General features: G+C 39.5%; 1 protein-coding gene across 6 annotated transcripts in view; it reads left to right on the forward strand.

Moving 5' to 3' along the window:
- The first annotated feature begins 2,024 nt into the window (after positions 1 to 2,024).
- The window catches only part of THSD1 (thrombospondin type 1 domain containing 1), a 32,034-nt gene continuing 14,560 nt past the window's right edge, over positions 2,025 to 19,498 (forward strand). Inside the window, exons 1-3 of one of the 6 annotated variants that reach the window (XM_081128970.1) lie at positions 2,025 to 2,184; positions 5,246 to 5,398; positions 8,801 to 9,766. In XM_081128970.1, the coding sequence (XP_080985096.1) occupies positions 5,341 to 5,398; positions 8,801 to 9,766 (1,024 nt within the window). In that variant the 5' untranslated portion in view covers positions 2,025 to 2,184; positions 5,246 to 5,340. Of the gene's footprint in view, positions 2,185 to 2,670; positions 5,078 to 5,245; positions 5,399 to 8,800; positions 9,767 to 19,498 lie in introns of those variants that run through there. The other 5 variants (XM_081128971.1, XM_081128974.1, XM_081128973.1 and 2 more) reach the window with 5 other exon arrangements.

Genomic DNA, 19,498 nt, shown 5'->3' on the forward strand with positions numbered 1-19,498 from the left:
TTGCTTGATTTTTATTTTATTACTTTATTTTTTTTGTTAATCTTCACCCAAGGATGTTTTTTTCCATTGAGTTTTAGAGAGGGGAAGGGAAGGGAAGGGGGGGGAGAGATATGTGAGAGAAACACATTGATTGACTGCCTTCTACATGTGCCCTGACTGGATTGGGGATTGAACCTGCAACCCTATTATGTGCCCTTGATTGTGAATGGAACCTACGACTCTTTGGTTTGTGGGCCAATGCTCTAACCACTGAGCCACACTAGCCAGGATGATGTTGCCTTCTTTTAGAAAAGCTTATTTTAACTGTTCAGTAAAGACAGTAATATAGTTTGGCAAGAATTCTAATTAAGGCAAAAATGACCAAGCACAGGATTCAACCATTTGTATCTGGATTTAGGACCTTCCACCCCTCAAGAATGGGTCTTTAAGGGAGCGTGTGTGTCTGAAAGATGAATGCAGAGCAGAGCAAGGTGCTTTCTATTTGTTTCACTCAGTCACCAAGGAACTTTAATAGAACTAATACTGTATGCCTTTTATAGTGGAGGAGAGGAGGGATTGTCATTTGCCCAAGGTTACAGAGACAGGGCTGGAATTAATCTCAGCTCTAACTCCATAGCTCAGTCTTTCCATTGAGCTTTTTGCTTTCAAATCTGAAAATGCCAGGGACCATGACATATAGTTGAAAAGGAATCTCAACTTGAGTTGAATGGATATTGAACTAGGTAATTCTACTGTTGGTGAAACTGAATGATAGCCTTAAAGCCTTTTTTGAAACTTTGGATAGATTTAATTAGAACTGCTAGAATTAGTTATTTGGCAAGATAATTACTTAGCAACTTTGGTACCTCTGTCAACCTCTGATAATTCTGATAATTGAGTAATTGTGCTACCTTTTAATCCTCACCCAAGCATATTTTTTTCCATTGCTTTTCAGAGAGAGCGGAAGGAAGGGGGGGGGAGAGAAGAAAGAGAGATGAGAAAGTCATCAATGTGAGAGAGATTGATTGGTTTGCCTCCTGAACACACCCTGACTGGGGCGGGGGATCAAGCCTGCAACTGAGGTACATGCCGTTGGCCAAAATCGAACCCGGGACCCTTCAGGACACTCAAACCGCTGAGCCAAACTGGCTAGGGCTCTGCTACCTTTAAAAGGCTAAGTAATGCATTCAAGGACCTGCAAATGCTGTTTTAAGAGTTTTAAAAATTGAGGTAAAATTTATAAACAGTGAAATGCACAGATCTTGAATAAGTTTTGACAGATGCATAATTTATATAACAGACACTCCAACCTGTAGAATTTATCTGCATCCCAAAAAGTCCCCTGGTGCCTCTTTCCAATCACCTGCTCCCCAGAAGCCACCTCTATGCTGTGATTTCTATTACCATATTAGTTTTGTCTGCTAAATGGTATATTTTGTGTAAAAGAAGAGCAAATGATAAACTGTTGCATTGTAGTGTACTCAAAAACAACCACAACTGTGAAACAAGGTGGAACTCTATCCTCACGTATTCTTTTTAAAAGGTCTTAACCTGCAGATTAGAGTTTTTAAAATTTAATTTAAAAATTAATTAAATAACCAATCCTGGCTCCTGAGAAGAAATAGAATATGCACCTTACCTGAACTGTTTTCTTTTGGAACTCTTCCCTGACATTTGGGAAAGCAAGTATTTTGGGAAACCATGTTTACAACCCACCAGTTATGTCACTTCAATGGCTTACTTTGTGTTCCCCCAAAAGAAAATGACCGGGGAGAGTAGTGATTATATTTGAAATGTCAGGAGACTCTTGGCTCACCCTTAAAGCCCGGCTCCCGCCTGTGGGTTAAGGGTGTGTGTGCGCCCCCTCCCGCTGGCCCTGGTGGGCCAGTCCGCGCTCCTTTCCTGGGGGATTTCCTGTCCCCAGCGGGCCGGCCAGGCGCAAGGCGGAAAGGATGCGCTGCCCAGGGCCCGAGGGCCGGCCTCGCTGGATAGCGCCGGCCCCGCCCTCGGAGGGCGGCCCGCCCCGCGCCGTCGGGGGCGGGCCCGGGTGGGGCTGCGGGCAGGGAGCGCGGCGGGCCAGGGCGGGCAGTCCCGGGACGCGGGATGCTCGGTGCGCTTCCTCGCGGGCCCTGAGGCTTCTGCCCGCCGCCCTTCTCTCCACCACGCTCGCCCGGGCCGGGCCACCGCTCCCACCAGCTCCGAGAGGTAAGAAGAGCCTCCCGCGACCGGCGGGCGCTCCCGTGCCGGGGGACTTCCCGGACCCTGTTGCCTCCACCCTGCCCGCTGCCCGAAAGCCCTGGTAGACGGTGCCAGTCCTGCGACGCACCCAGTCGCCTTCCCTCACGGCTTGGTGCTCATCCCCAGGCAAAACGCTCTAAAAGCGTGCGTCCCCGCATCTGCCGGTCCCGGCTCTAACCAGAACCCGGCTCTCCCCAGGTGCAGGTGTAGCCGAGGGACTGAGGCCGGCTGTGGACTGGGAAGTCCGAATAGTTGCGACCCTTCAGAGTAGCGTCTTAGGTTACTAAGCGTTTCAGAACACGTTAGCTCCTTTCCCCGAAAGAAATCTTTTCCGGGATATGAGACTATGAGAGAGAAGCATTTCAAAACGGTCCTCATTTTAAGAGTGCTTTCTCTGACGACACAGGCAGGGCTAGACTTGCAAGCGTGAACTTGACTTGCGGGCCTGTGGAAAGCTGAGTGGATGCGGGGAGCGCACAGCTTCCCGGGGAAGCAGCGTGCGCCCGGGGGAGCGGGGCAGAGCCGCCGGAGTGCGTACATGAATAAGGCCCGTTTACACGCGCGGCTTTGGAATTAGGGATTTCCTCCTAATAAATATTACTATTATAGGTATACACATACGAGCATGTGCAGGTTTATCAGAAGGGGCACAATAACTTTGCTTCTTTTTCTTTTCCCTTTTATTCTTTAATAAGCCATTGGTCCCCCGGCCTTTAGCGTAATTCATTGTCTTTTTTCTGCAACTACGAAGACACTGTAAGGGTTTATCTTGGCTGGTTTCACCAAAAACGTGGAATCTGAGCTTGGCGTGAAACCATTAGCCATTGAGAATATTCCACAACATCTGTTTACCCTGTAGTTGGTACATTTAGAATTTGTAAACAGTTATGTCTGTGAATGCTATATAGAAGTATTTTTAAATGTGTATAAAATATACCTAAGTTGTTATTTTCTCAAGACGATTCTCAAGTCAAACATAAGTAGCAAGTACTGTATTGGGAACAACACGTTGGGATAAATTAAGCAAGGTTACCAAAAACAAAAACAAACAAAAAACATGCTATTATCTTTTTTTGTTTTTAATGTGGTGCTTTTTACCCAGCAATTCATTCTATTTTGGGATGCTCTGTTAAAGTCTTCACATTAATGGTTAAGCTAGTGAAAATTCAGCATTTATTTTAAAAAACTTGAAAATATTAAAAAAAAATCTGTATTATGATTTCAGGTAGGATGATTTATTTTATTATTCCATTTCTAGTCAGTTCTAAATATAGATTATTACACTATTCCAGGCTGTACTGGTCATTGTATTAAGGAGGAAAATGTGTTATAATCACAAAATGAGCTGTAATTAGGAGCTTCTTTAAAAAATAGTTATAACGGGGAAGCAAGCACTTTGGGAAAAACCCTTTCAACTTTTGGGATCTAGGGATGCTTGTTTCTCCTGACTCTGGTTATTGAGTATCCCCGACTTAAAGGAAGATTTTTAATTGCTTGCTGGGGAGGTACATGATGTTCACCTGCTGTCTTCCACAAAGTTTCCCAGTCCACATTCAAAGAAAGGATTTAGGTCAAATCTGTGCCTAATTCTAGCAAAATTGAATTTTTTTGTCGTTGTTGGGAAGGGAAGGGAGTCCTAATCATCTGCATAATTACGCTTTCAATCTCTGCTTTCCTTTGAGGAAGTACAGTACATATTTCCTTTGTTCAACCGACTCCCACTAAAAGAAAGCTAATAGAGACATCAGTTTCTTTCCATTGAACTTTTTATTGTTCTAATCATGCCCTTTGATTCCATTATTTTCTGCCTTATTTGAATAGACATAGTGTATTATATTTGGAATAAAATATATTTATTAAAATTATTAACTGGACAATGGGAATATAAACATTAAGTAAATATATATTTGATTATGTTTAGTAGCCCATTTTTACTAGAGTTTAATATGAAAAAAGGGGGCACTTAAATGCCCTGTACCTTATTCTGTAGTCTAACAGTTATTTATATCAAAATGAGTGCCTACTCCCACAAATCATCCTGAAGCACAGGCCAACAAGGTCTTTCCTGCTCTCCTAGGTGGTCTGGGAAGATTGCTGTATGAAATCATCCTTCTCATGCATACCAGCAGCAACAAGTATTAGAAGACTGACAGATGATGATAATTGTTATTTCTCTGTTTTCTCTTTAGAGTGCCCTAAACAAGGGAAGTCAGGGCCACATGGAGTTCACATTTAATTGCAGTACTGTGGGCATCTCTTTTCAAAGATTTGATAGTTTTGATATAGTTCCTAGGCATTAAGAAATGAAGCAATTTGGATAACACACGGTACAAGAAAGATAGTACATCCATTTGTGGAAGCGAGGCAGGACTTTCTACACAGCACAAGGCAAAATGAAAGTTTGGCAAAAATTTAGTAAATTTACTAAAGTTTGGTAAATCAGTGTGAAATACCAAGCAAATAAATAAGTGAAGATATATTACCAAGATTGGCTATTAGACGCTAGCTGTTTTGGCTAAGCGGTTAGAGCGTTGGCCTGTGGACTGAAGGGGTCCAGGTTTGATTCCAGCCAAGGGTACATACCGCAGTTGCAGGCTAGGTCCCCGGTCCCGGTCAGGGCATATGCAGGAGGAAACCAATCGATGTGTCTCTCTCACATCAATGTTTCTCTCTCTCTCCCCCTTCCACTCGCTCTGAAAAGCAATGGAAAAAATATCCTCAAGTGAGAATTAAAAAAAAAAAAAGGTTGGCTATTAGCCTTGATGAAGTTAAGCAAATAACAAATTCTCCTTAAAGATGTGCTACAAAGATGTTCTGCAAAGATAAACTTGGTGTTGGGCATCCTGAACGTTCTTAACAGGTGAGCTATAATGGAGCAAAAGGGAAGTGTATAATTACAGATCATATCCCCAGTGAAAATCAGTGTTTTTTCTGTTTTCTTTTCAGTATTACCTAGGAAGTTTGACATCTTAGAATGATTTTTGTCATTTTGTGATGATTATTTTAAGAATCTCATTACTTTTCTGAGGTTCTAATTTCAGGTGTTTTTGAAAAAAAAAATTCACAATTTAGATGTGAGAAAGGACATGAGGAGGCCAAAGACCTGGGATTTTGCTGATCAGAATGAAACAAATGTTGAAAGACTTTTCAAATCTGTTGTTGGTGGTACTCTGTGACTGTGGTGAGTATTTTGAGTGTACTTAACACTATAGGACTCAATGAAGAAACATAATTGTGAAGTTTATAAATGCATTGATGTTGATGACCCTGCATGAGGAGGCAGGGCAGGGTTTATAGTTTAGTACCTTTTAAACTATGATTCTTACAACCCTGGGTTCTCTTAAGGTTCTGTATTATTGATTCAAATTTCACTTTAAATATATTTTTAAGTCTTTTAAAAGATAAACTCACTTTCAATTTAACAAATTGGAGACAAGCCTGTTATACACATGAAATGATGTTTTATACATTGGGGTTTGACATAAGATTTCACTTGACAGGAGAGTTTTGCTGCTAGATTATCTTTGGAACCAATTTGAGTTTCAGTCCTTGCCACTTGTATGCCTTAGATAAATTTTTTAATCTTTTTCAACCTTGGCAATAATATTGACTTCACAGCATTGTGAATAAAGTCAAGAATTTGAAACCTTAAATGGCTGAGCAGTAGGTATTTAATGTTAGTTTTCTACATTCAGTTTCAATTAAATATTGAGTTCATTTCTCAGAATGCAACTACTGAACCAATAAATTCAATAATATGCTAGTTTTTATGATTTTCATATATTTCATAAACAGCTAAGCAATTGATGGTATGAAAATAGAAGTTGTTTTCATTTTGATGAAAAAATTATGATCCAAGAGAAGGAGAATGCTTGTGTAATATCAGTGGCACAGCCAGTTAAATGGACTAGTGTGTGCTGGTCATTTTGTCCAGTAAATCTCCTTCCTCAGTCATTTCTTTTTTAAGAAGTTTATTTTAACAAATTTTTATGGAAAACCAATCTGGGATTCATTTCTTTCAGAGTCACTTAAAAACAGATTGCTCTGCATGTAACAGCCTCATACAAAAAATTATAAAAGTGTCCTTGGTTTCATAGTGGTACATAAAGACATAAAATCTTCCATTTAAATAAAGTCTGCAAGTATGTTTAGCAATGTTTTTTAAAAAATTTATTGATTTTGGAGTGTGTGTGGGGGAACATCGATTTGTTGTTCCACTTATTTATGCATTCATTGGTTGATTCTTGCATGTGCCCTGTCTGGGAATTGAATTCGCAACCTTCGCATATCGGGATGATGCTTTCACCAACTGAGCTACCCAGCTAGGGCCGTGGGTGTTTGTCATTGTTGAGCACAAAATATCTTACTAGAATATAAAAATGAAGATTGAATAAGCATAAAATAGAGCATAGAGCATTGAAGCTGAGTGCACAGGCTGCTACTAATGGAAGAGGAGGTGTTTTCATAGATCTGGGTTTTTATTTCCCCTTCTCCATTTGATGTTGATCAAAAATACCATTATCAAGAAGGTTGTTGTTGTTTTTTAAGCAACATGTTTATATTGATACAACAGTTCCTTTAAATAGAATAAAGGAATAGGGAGACAGGAAATGAAAGAATAGAAAAAACTATACTGTAGTAGTCAGGATGGTGTACAAATTGTAGTTTTCTAAATGAAATGGTATTCTTGTCTGTAAAAACAAGAGTTGAAGAATAAAGTAGTAAGCTCTCTCTTTAGTACACTATGCTGGAACCCACTGTATCTTTTTTCTCCACTTCCAACTGGTCATGTGTGTCTCTTTCATGGATTGGCTGCCCATCAAATCAGAATTTGATCTGCCTCACTGACAATCCCTGTCATTGACAATAGGCTTTCATTAGTTAACTAAGTGGTGTTTGCCTCTTAATCTTAATCCAGTGAGCACTGGAGTCTCTTTAGCCACCTTTTCACAAAAAGGTACCAGGTGAGCTATGAACCAGCACACAGGCGGCACTAGAATCAGCCATCTTTTTCAACCTTAACCTTGAATTGTCTCCATCCAAAAGAAAGTATCCCTCAACTTCTGTTTTGATTAAATAAATTTAAAAACAAACTTTATCCTACTAGGGTTTTCAATCAAGTGGTAATCAAGCATTCAGGACTATTCAAGTTTATATCTTTTATTTCACCTCATCTCAAATAAGAAATGAAAGAAGTGCAGAGCTAATTAAAAGAAAACTCCAAAATTTCTGTGTGCCATTATATTCAGGTACTGATTCTAATAATCATTGATTGAATACATGTAAGGGGGATTTAAAGACTACCAGCCTAAACAACACATTGAGGCCCTTTGGACATATATATGATATGATATGTATATCTTGTATGCATATGAGGTATACATAGTAAGATAATTGAATTCATACTTAACACATCTTGTTTTTCAAACCATAAGGGCACTGCAGTCCCTTAAACCTAGAATTGTTTCTTACCCTAGCCATGGGCCAGCCGATTGTGGCATTGCCAAATTCTCTCTCCTTTGATGTGTATTTGGATAGAGTTCAAAATAGAAACAAAGATTCTGTGTGTCTGTGTTTTATACAGTCTTTACTTCAGCTCTTCTGATGGATCTCTTTTTAAAAAGATAGGATTGGCTCTATCATAGTGATACTTGTGGGCTAGTAGTCATCTACCCTGCCTGGGTCAATAGCAGTTGCTGTAATGCCATTAAAGTTGCCAAGGATAAGCCTAGCTATTTCATAAAGTTTCACTCTTTCCTTGGATGACCCATGGAGAACAGTGTCAACATTTTTTATTTGTGTAAAAATTTCTGCCTAATAAGGGTCACTGGTTTCTTTACAGTGAAGATGTCCAAAAAAATACTTGTCTTGAATATCTGAAAATGATAATTTTCAAGTATATTTAGGGTCTTAAATTTTAAGTAATCTAGAGAAATTTATATTATATCATTTAAACCAAGCTTTCTCAGCTCTGGCCAGAGTGGCTCAGTGGTTGAGCGTCATCCTGTGCACTGAGAGGTAACCAGTTTGATTCCATCACGGCACATGCCCAGGTTGTGGGTTTGGTCCCCTGACAGGGTGCGTATGGGAGGCAACCAGTTGATGTTTCCCTCTCTCTCTCTCTCTCCTTCTCCCTTCCTCTCTAAAATAAATAAAAACATATTAAAAAAATAAGCTTTCTCTCACTTCACTGTAAATTCATTTCCCCCAAATACCTAAACACCAGAATATGATTAAAATGAGAAAAGTGAGGGAATGGATTTTTATCTTGAGAATTGTAAATTGTTACTCTTGCTTTATAGATTTTCATTGCAGACTTATTATACTGTTGAATGTTATGAATTCAGAGTATCACTGTTTATTTTAGATATAACCATAAAAAATGAAGATAAAGGAGCAGAGCCACTTTAAAATGGAAACAGTACAGTGCTCAGCTCCCAGAATCAGCACTCAGCATCATTTTATATCATCCTTGGCTCAGTTCAGACTTCACTTGTATCTATAATGATTTTTTTCTTTGATGTCTCTAATAGTGCTGCTCAAATATACCTTTGTAAAACCCATTCTGACCATTTCATTTCAGTTCTTGGAGAAGCTGAATATCTCCTCTTGGGAGAGCCAGGACATGTAGCCCTAAGCAACACCACAGTGTCTGTGGATTTCCAGTATTTTGATGGTGCTAATGGGACACTGAGGAATGTATCTGTGCTGTTGCTGGAGGCTAACACCAACCAGACTGTGACTACCAAATACCTCCTGACCAACCAGTCCCAGGGGACACTTGAGTTTGAATGCTTCTATTTCAAGGAAGCTGGCGACTATTGGTTCACAATGACTCAGGAAGTGACAGACAGCAGCACTCCAGTTCCCTGGTGGGAGAAAAGTGCCTTTCTGAAGGTGGAATGGCCTGTATTTCATGTTGATCTGAATAGGACATCCAAGGCAGCAGAAGGTACCTTCCAGGTGGGACTTTTCACCAGTCAACCACTGTGCCTGTTCCCTGTGAATAAGCCTGACATCTTGGTGGATGTCATCTTCACCAACAGTCTTCCTGAGGAGAGAACAAGTCAGGGACAACCACTGGAGATAAGAACCAGCAAGAGGACAGAACTCTCTCAAGGTCAGTGGATTGAGTTTGGCTGTGCACCTGTGGGGCCCGAAGCCTATGTCACCGTGGTGCTGAAGTTGCTTGGCCGAGACTCGGTTATTACCTCCACAGGACCCATTGACCTGGCCCAGAAATTTGGATACAAATTGGTGATGGTGCCGGAACTCACATGTGCGTCTGGCGTGGAGGTGATGGTGCTGCCCCCGCCATGCATTTTTGTCCAAGGAGTGATTGCCGTCTTCAAGGAGGCCCCCAGACGTCCTGGGGAAAGGACCATTCGGCTGGCTGAAAACAGCCTGACTTTGGGACAGAGGAGAACAGTGTTCAACTGCACTTTGTTCGACATGGGGAGGAATAAATACTGCTTTGACTTTGGCATTTCAAGCAGAAGCCAGTTTTCCACAAAGGAGAAGGAGTGCATGCTAATTCAGAGAAATATAGGTTGGTATTGAGATTTAAATTTTTTAAAATCAAATTGATGCCTTTATGCAGTCAAAATTATTATTTTGAATTCAGGTGAACTTAATTTTCTATTAACTATATCATCATTTTAATGGGTCACTTGTCATAATAGCACTAATAAATATTAGCTATTCCTACATCATATGGCAATTCCATGGCAGGTGTGATCAGAATTCAAAGCTAAATCCCAAGCTGTACTTAGTAATTTGCTGGCTTGCTCTAGCTGAGCATGTCTTTTTCCTCTTAAGTCTTTCATTATAAGAATGAAGCCTCTTTAGTGAGATTTCAAAGCAAGATTTCTAAAAACTTCAAGTTTTGTATTCTTTGCATAATGCCCTACCTGATCACAAAGAAATGGGGTTATTACAGTTCCACCCATGCCCCTCTTTACATTTCTTTCCCTTTTCCTGGGTACAAGCCTGGTCTTGGCAAGAGAATTAACCTGATAGAGATTGTCTGGCTCACTGACACGTTGCTTCTGTCTTCATCCCCACTGAGCAGCGTGCCACTTGACAGCCCAAGCTTGTGGCCATCTTTGTAACTCCAAGTGTTTCTTGATCCAGATTTACCCACTTCCTCTCCTTAGAAGTCCCTTTCCTTTGTCTGCCCATCTACTGGCCACTTCCCTGCTTGCATTTACCTCTCTCTGCAGCCCAGATTATGTAGCCCATCCCATCACTGTCCTACGCACACCCTAAACTCTGCTTTATTGTCCTTCTGATGTACCTGCCAGGCCACAGCCCAGCTCTGCATGGATCCAGCCAAGTGCTGGCCACCTATTGCACCGAAGCTGTACAAGAAGATAGCACTCAGGCCAGTGTGGGAGGGTCATGCCTCTACCCTCAGCTGGGCCGACCATTGTACCCAGCAAGGTGCTGTGGCTGGCTCTGCTTCTGTTCTCCGCAACGGCTCGTTCCACCTTCTCTGCTTGCTTCCCTCAAATCTCACCTCTGCCCCTGGTTAACTCTCAGAGCTGACTTTGCCTCCTACTACACTGAGCAGCTGGAAGCCATGATGTGCGAGCTCCCTCAGCCTCCCACCAAAATCTCTGTGAGTCTATAGGCATTGGTCCCATCCTCTTCATCTGCTGTCATTGGGGAAGAAGTGTCATTCCTCCCAGACAAAGTGAACCCTCCCTTCCACTGTGGAGCCCTGCCTCTGCGCATTTCAGGAACCTCCTGTTAATCATCATCCCCTCTCCTCTGACTTGAACTGTCCCTTCTTTACTGGCTTATTCCCATCATCTTTGAAAAGTACTTAACTCTCTTATCTAAAAACAAAACAAAATCACCCCTCATCACCTGGTTCTTCCACAGAAATTACTCTCTTAATGTCTTCTTCCTTTTATAGCCCATGTTCTTGAAAAAGTCGTCTATACTTTAGAATTCATTTCTTCACCTCACATTCACTTTTCAACCCACTCCAAACCCACACCCCTCCCCTGAAAATGCTCTCATTAAACCAGCCAGTGGATGACTTCCAGGTCCCAGAATCCCTGGATTTTTTCAGTCTGTATCTTCATTGACCTTGAGTCTTTGATGTCACACTTGCCTTTTTACATCCTTCCTTCTGGCTGTCCTTCGTGGTCTCCTTTGCCTGCCCATTCCACTGCCTCGTCTCATCCCTTAAGCATCAGACTTCTGCATCTCACAGTAGAGCATCTGCCTGCATTTCTTACTCTTCACACGTACTAGGCGGTTACTATCCTGATGCTGGTGACTCCAGATTGGCATCTCTCCCCTACACTCAAGTGTCTCTGAATATCTGTCACCCCTCAGATATTCCTGAGGCACCTCAGAAGCAACATACCTAGAATTGGACTCATCATCCTACCCCTTAACCCTGCTCCTCAGCACAGGACTCCACCACCCATCCATTGTTCAAAGCAAAAATCCAGGAGTCTTCTTCCTTTTCACCTCTTCCTATAAATTCACTGTGTCCTGTGGACGTTGTCTCCTCGAAGAACTTCTGAATGTCTGAATCTCTCTAGTGTCCCCAGTTTCACTGACACCAGTTGGTTTAAGCCTCCATCATCTCTTCTCTGCATTTCTGTAATAGATTCCTAAATGGTTCCCCCCATCCACTTCATTCTCATTATAGCCAGAGGGGTTGTTTAAAATTCAGGTCAGCTGAGGCTATTCCTCTGCTTAAAGCTTGTCAGTCACAGGACTTGACAGGAGGACGAGAACCCACAGGGTCCTCTGTGGCTGGACTACCCACCCTATAGTCACTCTGGGCTGGAGCCTGGGATAGCCTTGCCCCACCTTAACCTAATTAACATTAACCCCATCCCCCATCTCCACTTGGGTTACTCTTTCCCAACTCAGACTAGTTAAATTTCCTGCTGTAAGCTGGCACACCATCCTTACCTTGTCTCTCATGGCATTATCACTTTTGTTCAAGGTTTTTCTTCCCCTGATGCCCTCACTCCTCGCCCCCCCCCCCAAGATTGGGGACACTCATTTGGTGACAAACACCCTGTGCTTCCACGAAGCTATTTATGATCTTTATTTGGCTCACTTAGTATGTCTGGCACATTAACAGGTGTTAATACATGTTTATTAAAGTGAAAATTGAACTCACATGTGGCTAGTCTCATATTAGTAGGCAAACAATTGTATTAAACTCATGAAAAAGCATTCAAGAGGTGCTTGCCTTTTCAAAAGAAGTTAAAAAAAAAATTCTAATTGATTGAATTTAATGGAAACAAATCAAGGAGAGTAAAGACATTTGGGCCATTTGATGAAAGGCTTTGGAAGTCTATCTTGTTGGTTCTTCCAACTGTTGGGCTTTCCCCAGATTCTTCCACTCAATGTCTACAGACTGGATTTTCCCTCACAGCAGTGGGGGAAGACACTGGGAATGGGTATTACAGGGAGTGGTTCTCTGTGCATCCAGGCTGAGGGTGGTCAGGGGCTCCCTGTGGGGCTGCAGCAACCAGATACAATTGGAAATAGTACTTGGAAGGGCTAAATGCTCCTGGAGATCCCAGATTCTCTTGTGACTGCCCAGCAATGGCTCTGACTCAGTGAAATTTATGCTAGTGATAGGAAATTTAGTATCTTCCTGTGTTTTTAGTTTAGAAATATGTGACTTAATCAAGTTCTCTTCTTTTAATTTTCCATTTAAATTTACAGCTCTCATCAGTAAAGACTGTCTTTTTTGACTAATGGCATTATTCAGGGGCCGCATTGAATTTACCATGACTTATGTGAGCCACCGACTCTGCTGAGTTTCTTATTAGTTCCTTGTGAAAATGGAATAATAATGTGTTTGATATGTTTGTCTCTTTTTGCAAATATGTCTTAGGACCTTAAGATACTATGTAAATAACAATTTATAGCAAATATATAATAGATGTTGCCAAAAATGATTATTTATGATCTTCATTTATCCTACTTAGTGTGAAAGTTTCTGTTTTTCTCTGCAGAACTGTTAATGTGTTTGGTTATGGGATGCTGCCCGAGATCCTGCTAGGGGAGTGTTAGTAATATATGGCACAGACACTATAATAATTTACAAAAATCTAAATTGAGAAATTCTAAATTCTGAACACATCTGCTCCAAGAGCTTCAGCAAAGGAGTATGGACTCTGTATCTCAAGGCAAAAAATATATTTAGGGCAAAGTTGGAATTAATGATAAAGGGTAAAAATGCATATTTGCATAGTTTTGGGGGGCAAATAAAAATAGTATATAGTTAACACAGTTTTCTTGATAATTTAAATTTTTTGGCCATCTTCTTATGTCTCTAATTAGATGGTCTTGTTTTTCCTTCAGAATGACTTTTTACCAAGAATAGGAGTAGTCACCTCTGTCATTGTTTTTATTTTCAGGTGCTTGCAATAATAGTATTACTTTTACTTCTTTGCCAGAATCTTTTAAAGCCACTTGTCCACCTTGTGAGTTAGTTTACCTAAAATTAAAAAATATAATTTAAAAATTTCATATGAGCAGATTGTTGGATGCTTTAATACTCTACAATTCTCTGAAAGTGAATGAATCAGTAAACCCTTTCACCTGGTGGAACTCCTACTTTTCCTTTGGGATTTCTTTAGGACATCTGACATACTCTTTGTGACCATCTGACATAATAAAGCTCACATTGATACAGTGATTTCTTTGCTCAGGCACTGTTCTAAGTGCTTTATGAATATTAACCCACTTAATTCACATAACAACCGTATGAATTAGGATTATTATGTTGTCAGTTTTATAGGTGAAGAAATAGAGGCACAGGAGAGTTAAATAACTTGTCTAATGTCAGTGGTGGTTACGTGGCTTAACCACCACTTGTGGTTAGACTGGCTCAAGACTTCACTTTTCCACTAAACATACTCCCTCTTATACAATCACCTGTCCATCCATATATTTAACAATATAAAGCTCTTACATTGAATAAAAGTTCTGATATTTTTCTCTTCACTTTGCTGGTTCATCTTGTGCTATTCACCACTTTTATAAAACTTTTTTTTTTTTTTAATATATCTTTATTGATTTCAGAGAGAGGAAAGGAGAGGGAGAGACAGAGATAGAAACATCAATGATGAGAGAGTCATTGATCGAGCCCACAACCCGGGCATGTGCCCTGACCGGGAATACGAATCCCGATGGCCTGGATCCTAGGTCGATGCTCAACCGCTGAGCCATGCCCGGCGGGACTATTCGCCACTTTTAAAGACATATAACTCACTTTGGAGTTCACTGGCCCAGGCAGAAGCATGATAGTCCAACATGAGTGAGCCTGCATGGAAGGTCTGAACTGCTTATCCAGGTGCCTTTGCTCCTAGCTACTCATTCTTCTATAAGTATTTTTTGTTTAGTTACCTTCGTCTCCTGAGCAAAATGTCTTGCAGATATGAATATTTCAGAGGGCTGTATTACTTCAGATAGTCTTGGGGCTAGAAACAAATCTCCCTTTCCCTATTCCAGACAAATCTTCCTCATTTAGAATTAATATTCTCTAGAGTGGCCGGAAGGGCATTTGTCCTGACTGAACAGGTTTGTTATGTAGTGCGAGCACATGTATGGACAAAACAAAACTGCCTTTCATTCATGAAGTAAGACTTTTGGAATATTGGTCATCTTGCTTTTCATTTCTAATACATCAACTATAGTTATCTAATGAGTTCCCATTTTGCCAAGTATTTTCCTTAAAGTTATTAGAAATCTTTAGAGAACAGGTAGAGTTACTTAAGGCATTTTAAAAAATTGCCTGATTAAATTTGTTACTGCTTTATTCTAGTGGTTTCCTGTTTGAGTAATTTGGTTTAGAAATAAGAAGACATAAAATTTAGCTTAAGTATTTATTTTTTTATTGTTGATTTTCCTCCAAGCCAAGGGAAAAAGACAAAACATTTCAAAATGAGATTTTTGACATTAAGATTCATACTTTTCTCAAAACTTTGTTGTTGTTATTTTCTGGCCCCCACTAATGGAATTTTTGTTTTTAGTTTGACAGATGACTTTATGTATTTAAATAAATTATTTATATAAGGTATCGAAGAGGTAAGAATAACAAAAGGACTTAGCTTTTCTATGTCTACTTTTTGTGGTCTGAAATGTGAGCACGAGAAGGATAAACTATACATTGACTTATTTTTCAATTTAGATTTCACAGTAGTGGAATTCTCAGATTTAAAAAATAAATCACAGTATTTTAACTTGAGAGGCTTTACTATCAGATTCCCAAAGCTTTGGAAGTGTTGGGAGCTTAGTGTCCGAATAGCTCTGAAGCTTGAGGACAAAGCCAGCTCATTGTTGTGCCATTTGAGGAGCTGCAGTATGATTTGGGAGGCACAGAACCAATATTGTGTTCAACTGAACCTCTGGATGGAACATAATTACCACACCTCAGTTTATGTTGGTCCAGGATACTGATTTGTAATGTTCCTCCTCTTTCGTAAGTCTAAGAGACTTAATTGTTGTAAAGAACCCGTATTCCATGACTCATTCTGAAAATTGCACCACTTGACTCACCTGAGAATGTATCTGCCTTACACGCTCTCCTTGTTTTTGTAGTGCTTTGTGTACCTTTTACTACATTGTGAGATTTTGCTCAGAAAGGAAGAGAGGTCTTTATGCAGAGAATGTTTTGGAGTCTAGTGTTGGCATGACTAGTTGGCTAGGCCTACTGGGTCTTAAGGTTGGGTGGGTGCTGATAAAAAAGGGACTTAGGGTAATTCTTTATAGGGGACTAGTCAGTTATTCTCTGTGGCAGTGATTGCATATGTACTTGGGAGAGAAGTTTGCATTTATCAGTCAATAATAACTGTTCTGGGAGTGTTTTGTGTGTATTTTAAAGCTCTGGTGTTTGGTATATTACCATTTAGGGTTGTTAAAGCTTAAAGCTCCTTGCTGAGTTGACCCTTTTATCATTATGTAATGTCCCTCTTTATCGCTGATGATATTCCTTGTTCTGAAATCTATTTTGCCTGATATTAATATGTCCACTCCAGTTATTTTATTTCCTAAAATCTTTTTAAAATTAAGTTTATTGGGGAGACTTCAGTTAATAAAATTATGTAGCTTTCAATTGTACAGTTCTGTAATACATCATCTGCATATTGCATTGTGTGCCCACTACCCAAAGTCAAATAATCTGTCACCATGTATTTGGCCCCCCTTTACCATTTACTATCCCTCATCCCCCTTCCCTCTGTAAACCACCATACTGTTGTCTGTTTCTATGGGTTTCAGTTTTATATCCCACATATAAGTGAAATCATATGGTTCTGATCTTTTTCTGACTAATTTTGCTTAGCATGATATTTTCAAGATCCATCTGTGTTGTCACAAATGTCAGTATTTCATCTTTTCTTGTGGCTGAGTAGTATTCCGTTGTATATATGTACCACGTGTTCTTTATCCAATCATCTATCTCAGGACACTTTGGTTGTTTCCATGTCTTGGACACTGTGAATACTGCAGTGAACATAGTGGTGCATATATCCTTGAAAGTAAGTGTTTTCAAAATTTTCAGGTAGATACCCAGAAGAAGGATTGCTGGGTCATATAGTCACTCTATTCTTAATTTTTTGAGGAACCTCCATACTGTTTTCCACAGTGGCTGTACCAGTTTACATTCCCACCAGCAATGAATGAGGATTCCTTTTTCTCCACAACCTCTCCAACATTTGTTATTACTTGTCTTGTGGATAATATCCATTTTAACAGATGTGAGGTGGTATCTCATTGTAGTTTTGATTTGCATTTCCCTAATAGCTAGTGAGGTCGAGCATCTTTTCATGTATCTGTTGGCCATTTGTGTGTCTTCTTGAAAGAAGTGTCTGTTGTGTACAAATACAGTTTTCTTTTGATTAATGTTCATAAGGTATAATTTTTTCCATTCTTTTACTTTAAACCTATTTATGTATTTATATTTAAAGTGAGTTTCTTTTAAATAGCATATAGTTGGGTCATACTTTTTTAACCCAATCTCACAATCTCTGTACTATGACTGTACTTCTATCAATCTCTCCCTTTATGCTCATGAATATTTACTTTATATATTTAGGTGCTCCTGTGTTGGGTGCATAAATGTTTACAAGGGTTATATATTCTTGTTGGGTTGATTCCTTTGTCATTATGTAATGACCTTCTTTGAATCGTCTTATAGCTTTATTTTGTCTGATATAAGTATTTCCCTCCCCCCTCCCCCCCAGCATTTTTGTTTCCATTTCCATTAAATATCTTTTTCATCCCTTTACTTTCAGTCTGTATGTATGTCTTTCAATCTGGACTGGGTCTCTTGTATATAGCATATGTATGAGTCTTAATTTTATTATCCATTCATCTACCCTATGTCTTTTAATTGGAGCATTTAATCTATTTACATTTAAAGTGATTATTATGGGTCATAATTATTACCATTTTATTATTCATATTTATGTTTCCTTCCCCCCCCTTCTTCCTAAAGAAGTCCCTTTAACATTTTTTGTAATACTGGTTTGGTTGTGGTGAACTTCTTTAGCTTTTTCTTGTCTGAGAAGCTCTTGATCTCTCCTTCGGTTTTAAATGATAATCATGCTGGGTAGAGTAATCTTGGTTGTAGGTCTTTGCTTTTTTTTCCTTTATTTTAATGTTTTGGTTTATACGGGAAAATGTGGAGGCTTCAGGAGAGCCCATGTGCCCGCTCGTGGGGCCCTTAATTGGTCCCCTCATCTCTGAGTGCTGGGGTGTGGGCAACCTCTTACCCCCAGTGTAGGTCTTTGCTTTTTCATCACTTTGAATATTTCATGCCAGTCTCTCTGGCCTGAAAAGTTTCTGTTGAAGAAATCAGCTGACAGTTTTATGGGAGCTCCCTTGTAGGTAACTAACTGTCTCTATTTCTGCTTTTAAGATTTCTTTATTTGTCTTTAACCTTTGCCATTTTAATTATGATGTGTTTTGGTGCGGGCCTCTGGGTTCATCTTGGTTGATACTCTCTGTGCTTCCTGTACTAGTATGTCTATTTCCTTTGCCAGGTTAGGAAAATTTTCAGTCATTATTTATTCAAATAGGTTCTCAATCACTTGCTCTCTGTCTTCTTCTAATACCCCTATGATGTGAATGTTGTTATGTTTCATGTTGTCCCAGAGGTTCCTTAAACTCTCCTTATTAAAAAAAATATTTTTTGCTATTCTGAATGTGTTTTCTGCTACCTTGTCTTCTAGGTTGCTTGTTTGATCCTCTGCTTCATCTAATCTGCTATTGATTCCTTCTAGGGTATTCTTCATTTCAGTTATGACTGGTTCTTTTTTATGGTTTTTATGATTTTTTTAATGTTTACTATTTCTTTGTTGCAGTTGTAAGTTTCTTGAGCATCCTTATAACCAGTGTTTCTTTTCCAGTGTATCTTTTTTTTTTTTTCAATTACAGTAAGCATTCAGTATTATTTTTGTATTATTTTCAGATATATAGCATAGTGGTTAGATAATCAAATACTTTACAAAGTATTCCCCCTGATATTTCTGGTACCCACCTGGCTTCATATGTAGTTATTAACAGTATTATTGACAATATTCCCTATGCTGTATTTACATCCTCATGAGTATTTTGTAACTACCAATTTTTATTTAATCTCTTCACCTTTTTCACCCAATCCCCTGAAACCAGTGCCCTATGACATCATCCATAATTCTGTTTTTTAGTTTGTCCATTCATTTATTTTGTTTTTTAGATTCCACATATAAGTGCAATCATATGGTATTTGTCTTTCCCTGACTGACTGATTTCCCTTCGCATAATACCATGTAGGTCCATCTGTGCTGAAATCAGACAAGATTTCATTCTTTTTTATGTTTAAGTAATATTCCATTGGTATATATAGCACTGCTTTATTTAATCATCTATTGATGGGCACTTATTTGCTTCCATATCTTGGCTATTGTAAATAATTCTATGATGAACTTAGGTGTGTCTATATATTCTTTCCAGTTAGTGTTTTGGGTATAACCAGTGTTTTGATTTCTGTATCTGGTAGACTTCTTCATTTCATTTAGTTCTTTCTGGATATTTCTCCTCTTTTCTCATTTGGGACATGTTTATTTTTCTCCTCATTTCGACTGCTTCTCTGTGTTTGTTTCTGTGTATTAAGTAGATCTTCTGTGTTTCCCAGTCTTGCAGTATAGCTTTATGTAGTAGGTGTCCTGTGGTGCCCAGTGGCACAGTTTTTCTGATCACCTTAGCCAGGCACTCCAGGAATGTCCCTTGTGTGGGTTATGTGTAACCT

This window comes from Miniopterus schreibersii, assembly GCF_964146895.1.
Source record: "Miniopterus schreibersii genome assembly, chromosome: 2".
NCBI classification, from domain to species: domain Eukaryota; kingdom Metazoa; phylum Chordata; class Mammalia; order Chiroptera; family Miniopteridae; genus Miniopterus; species Miniopterus schreibersii.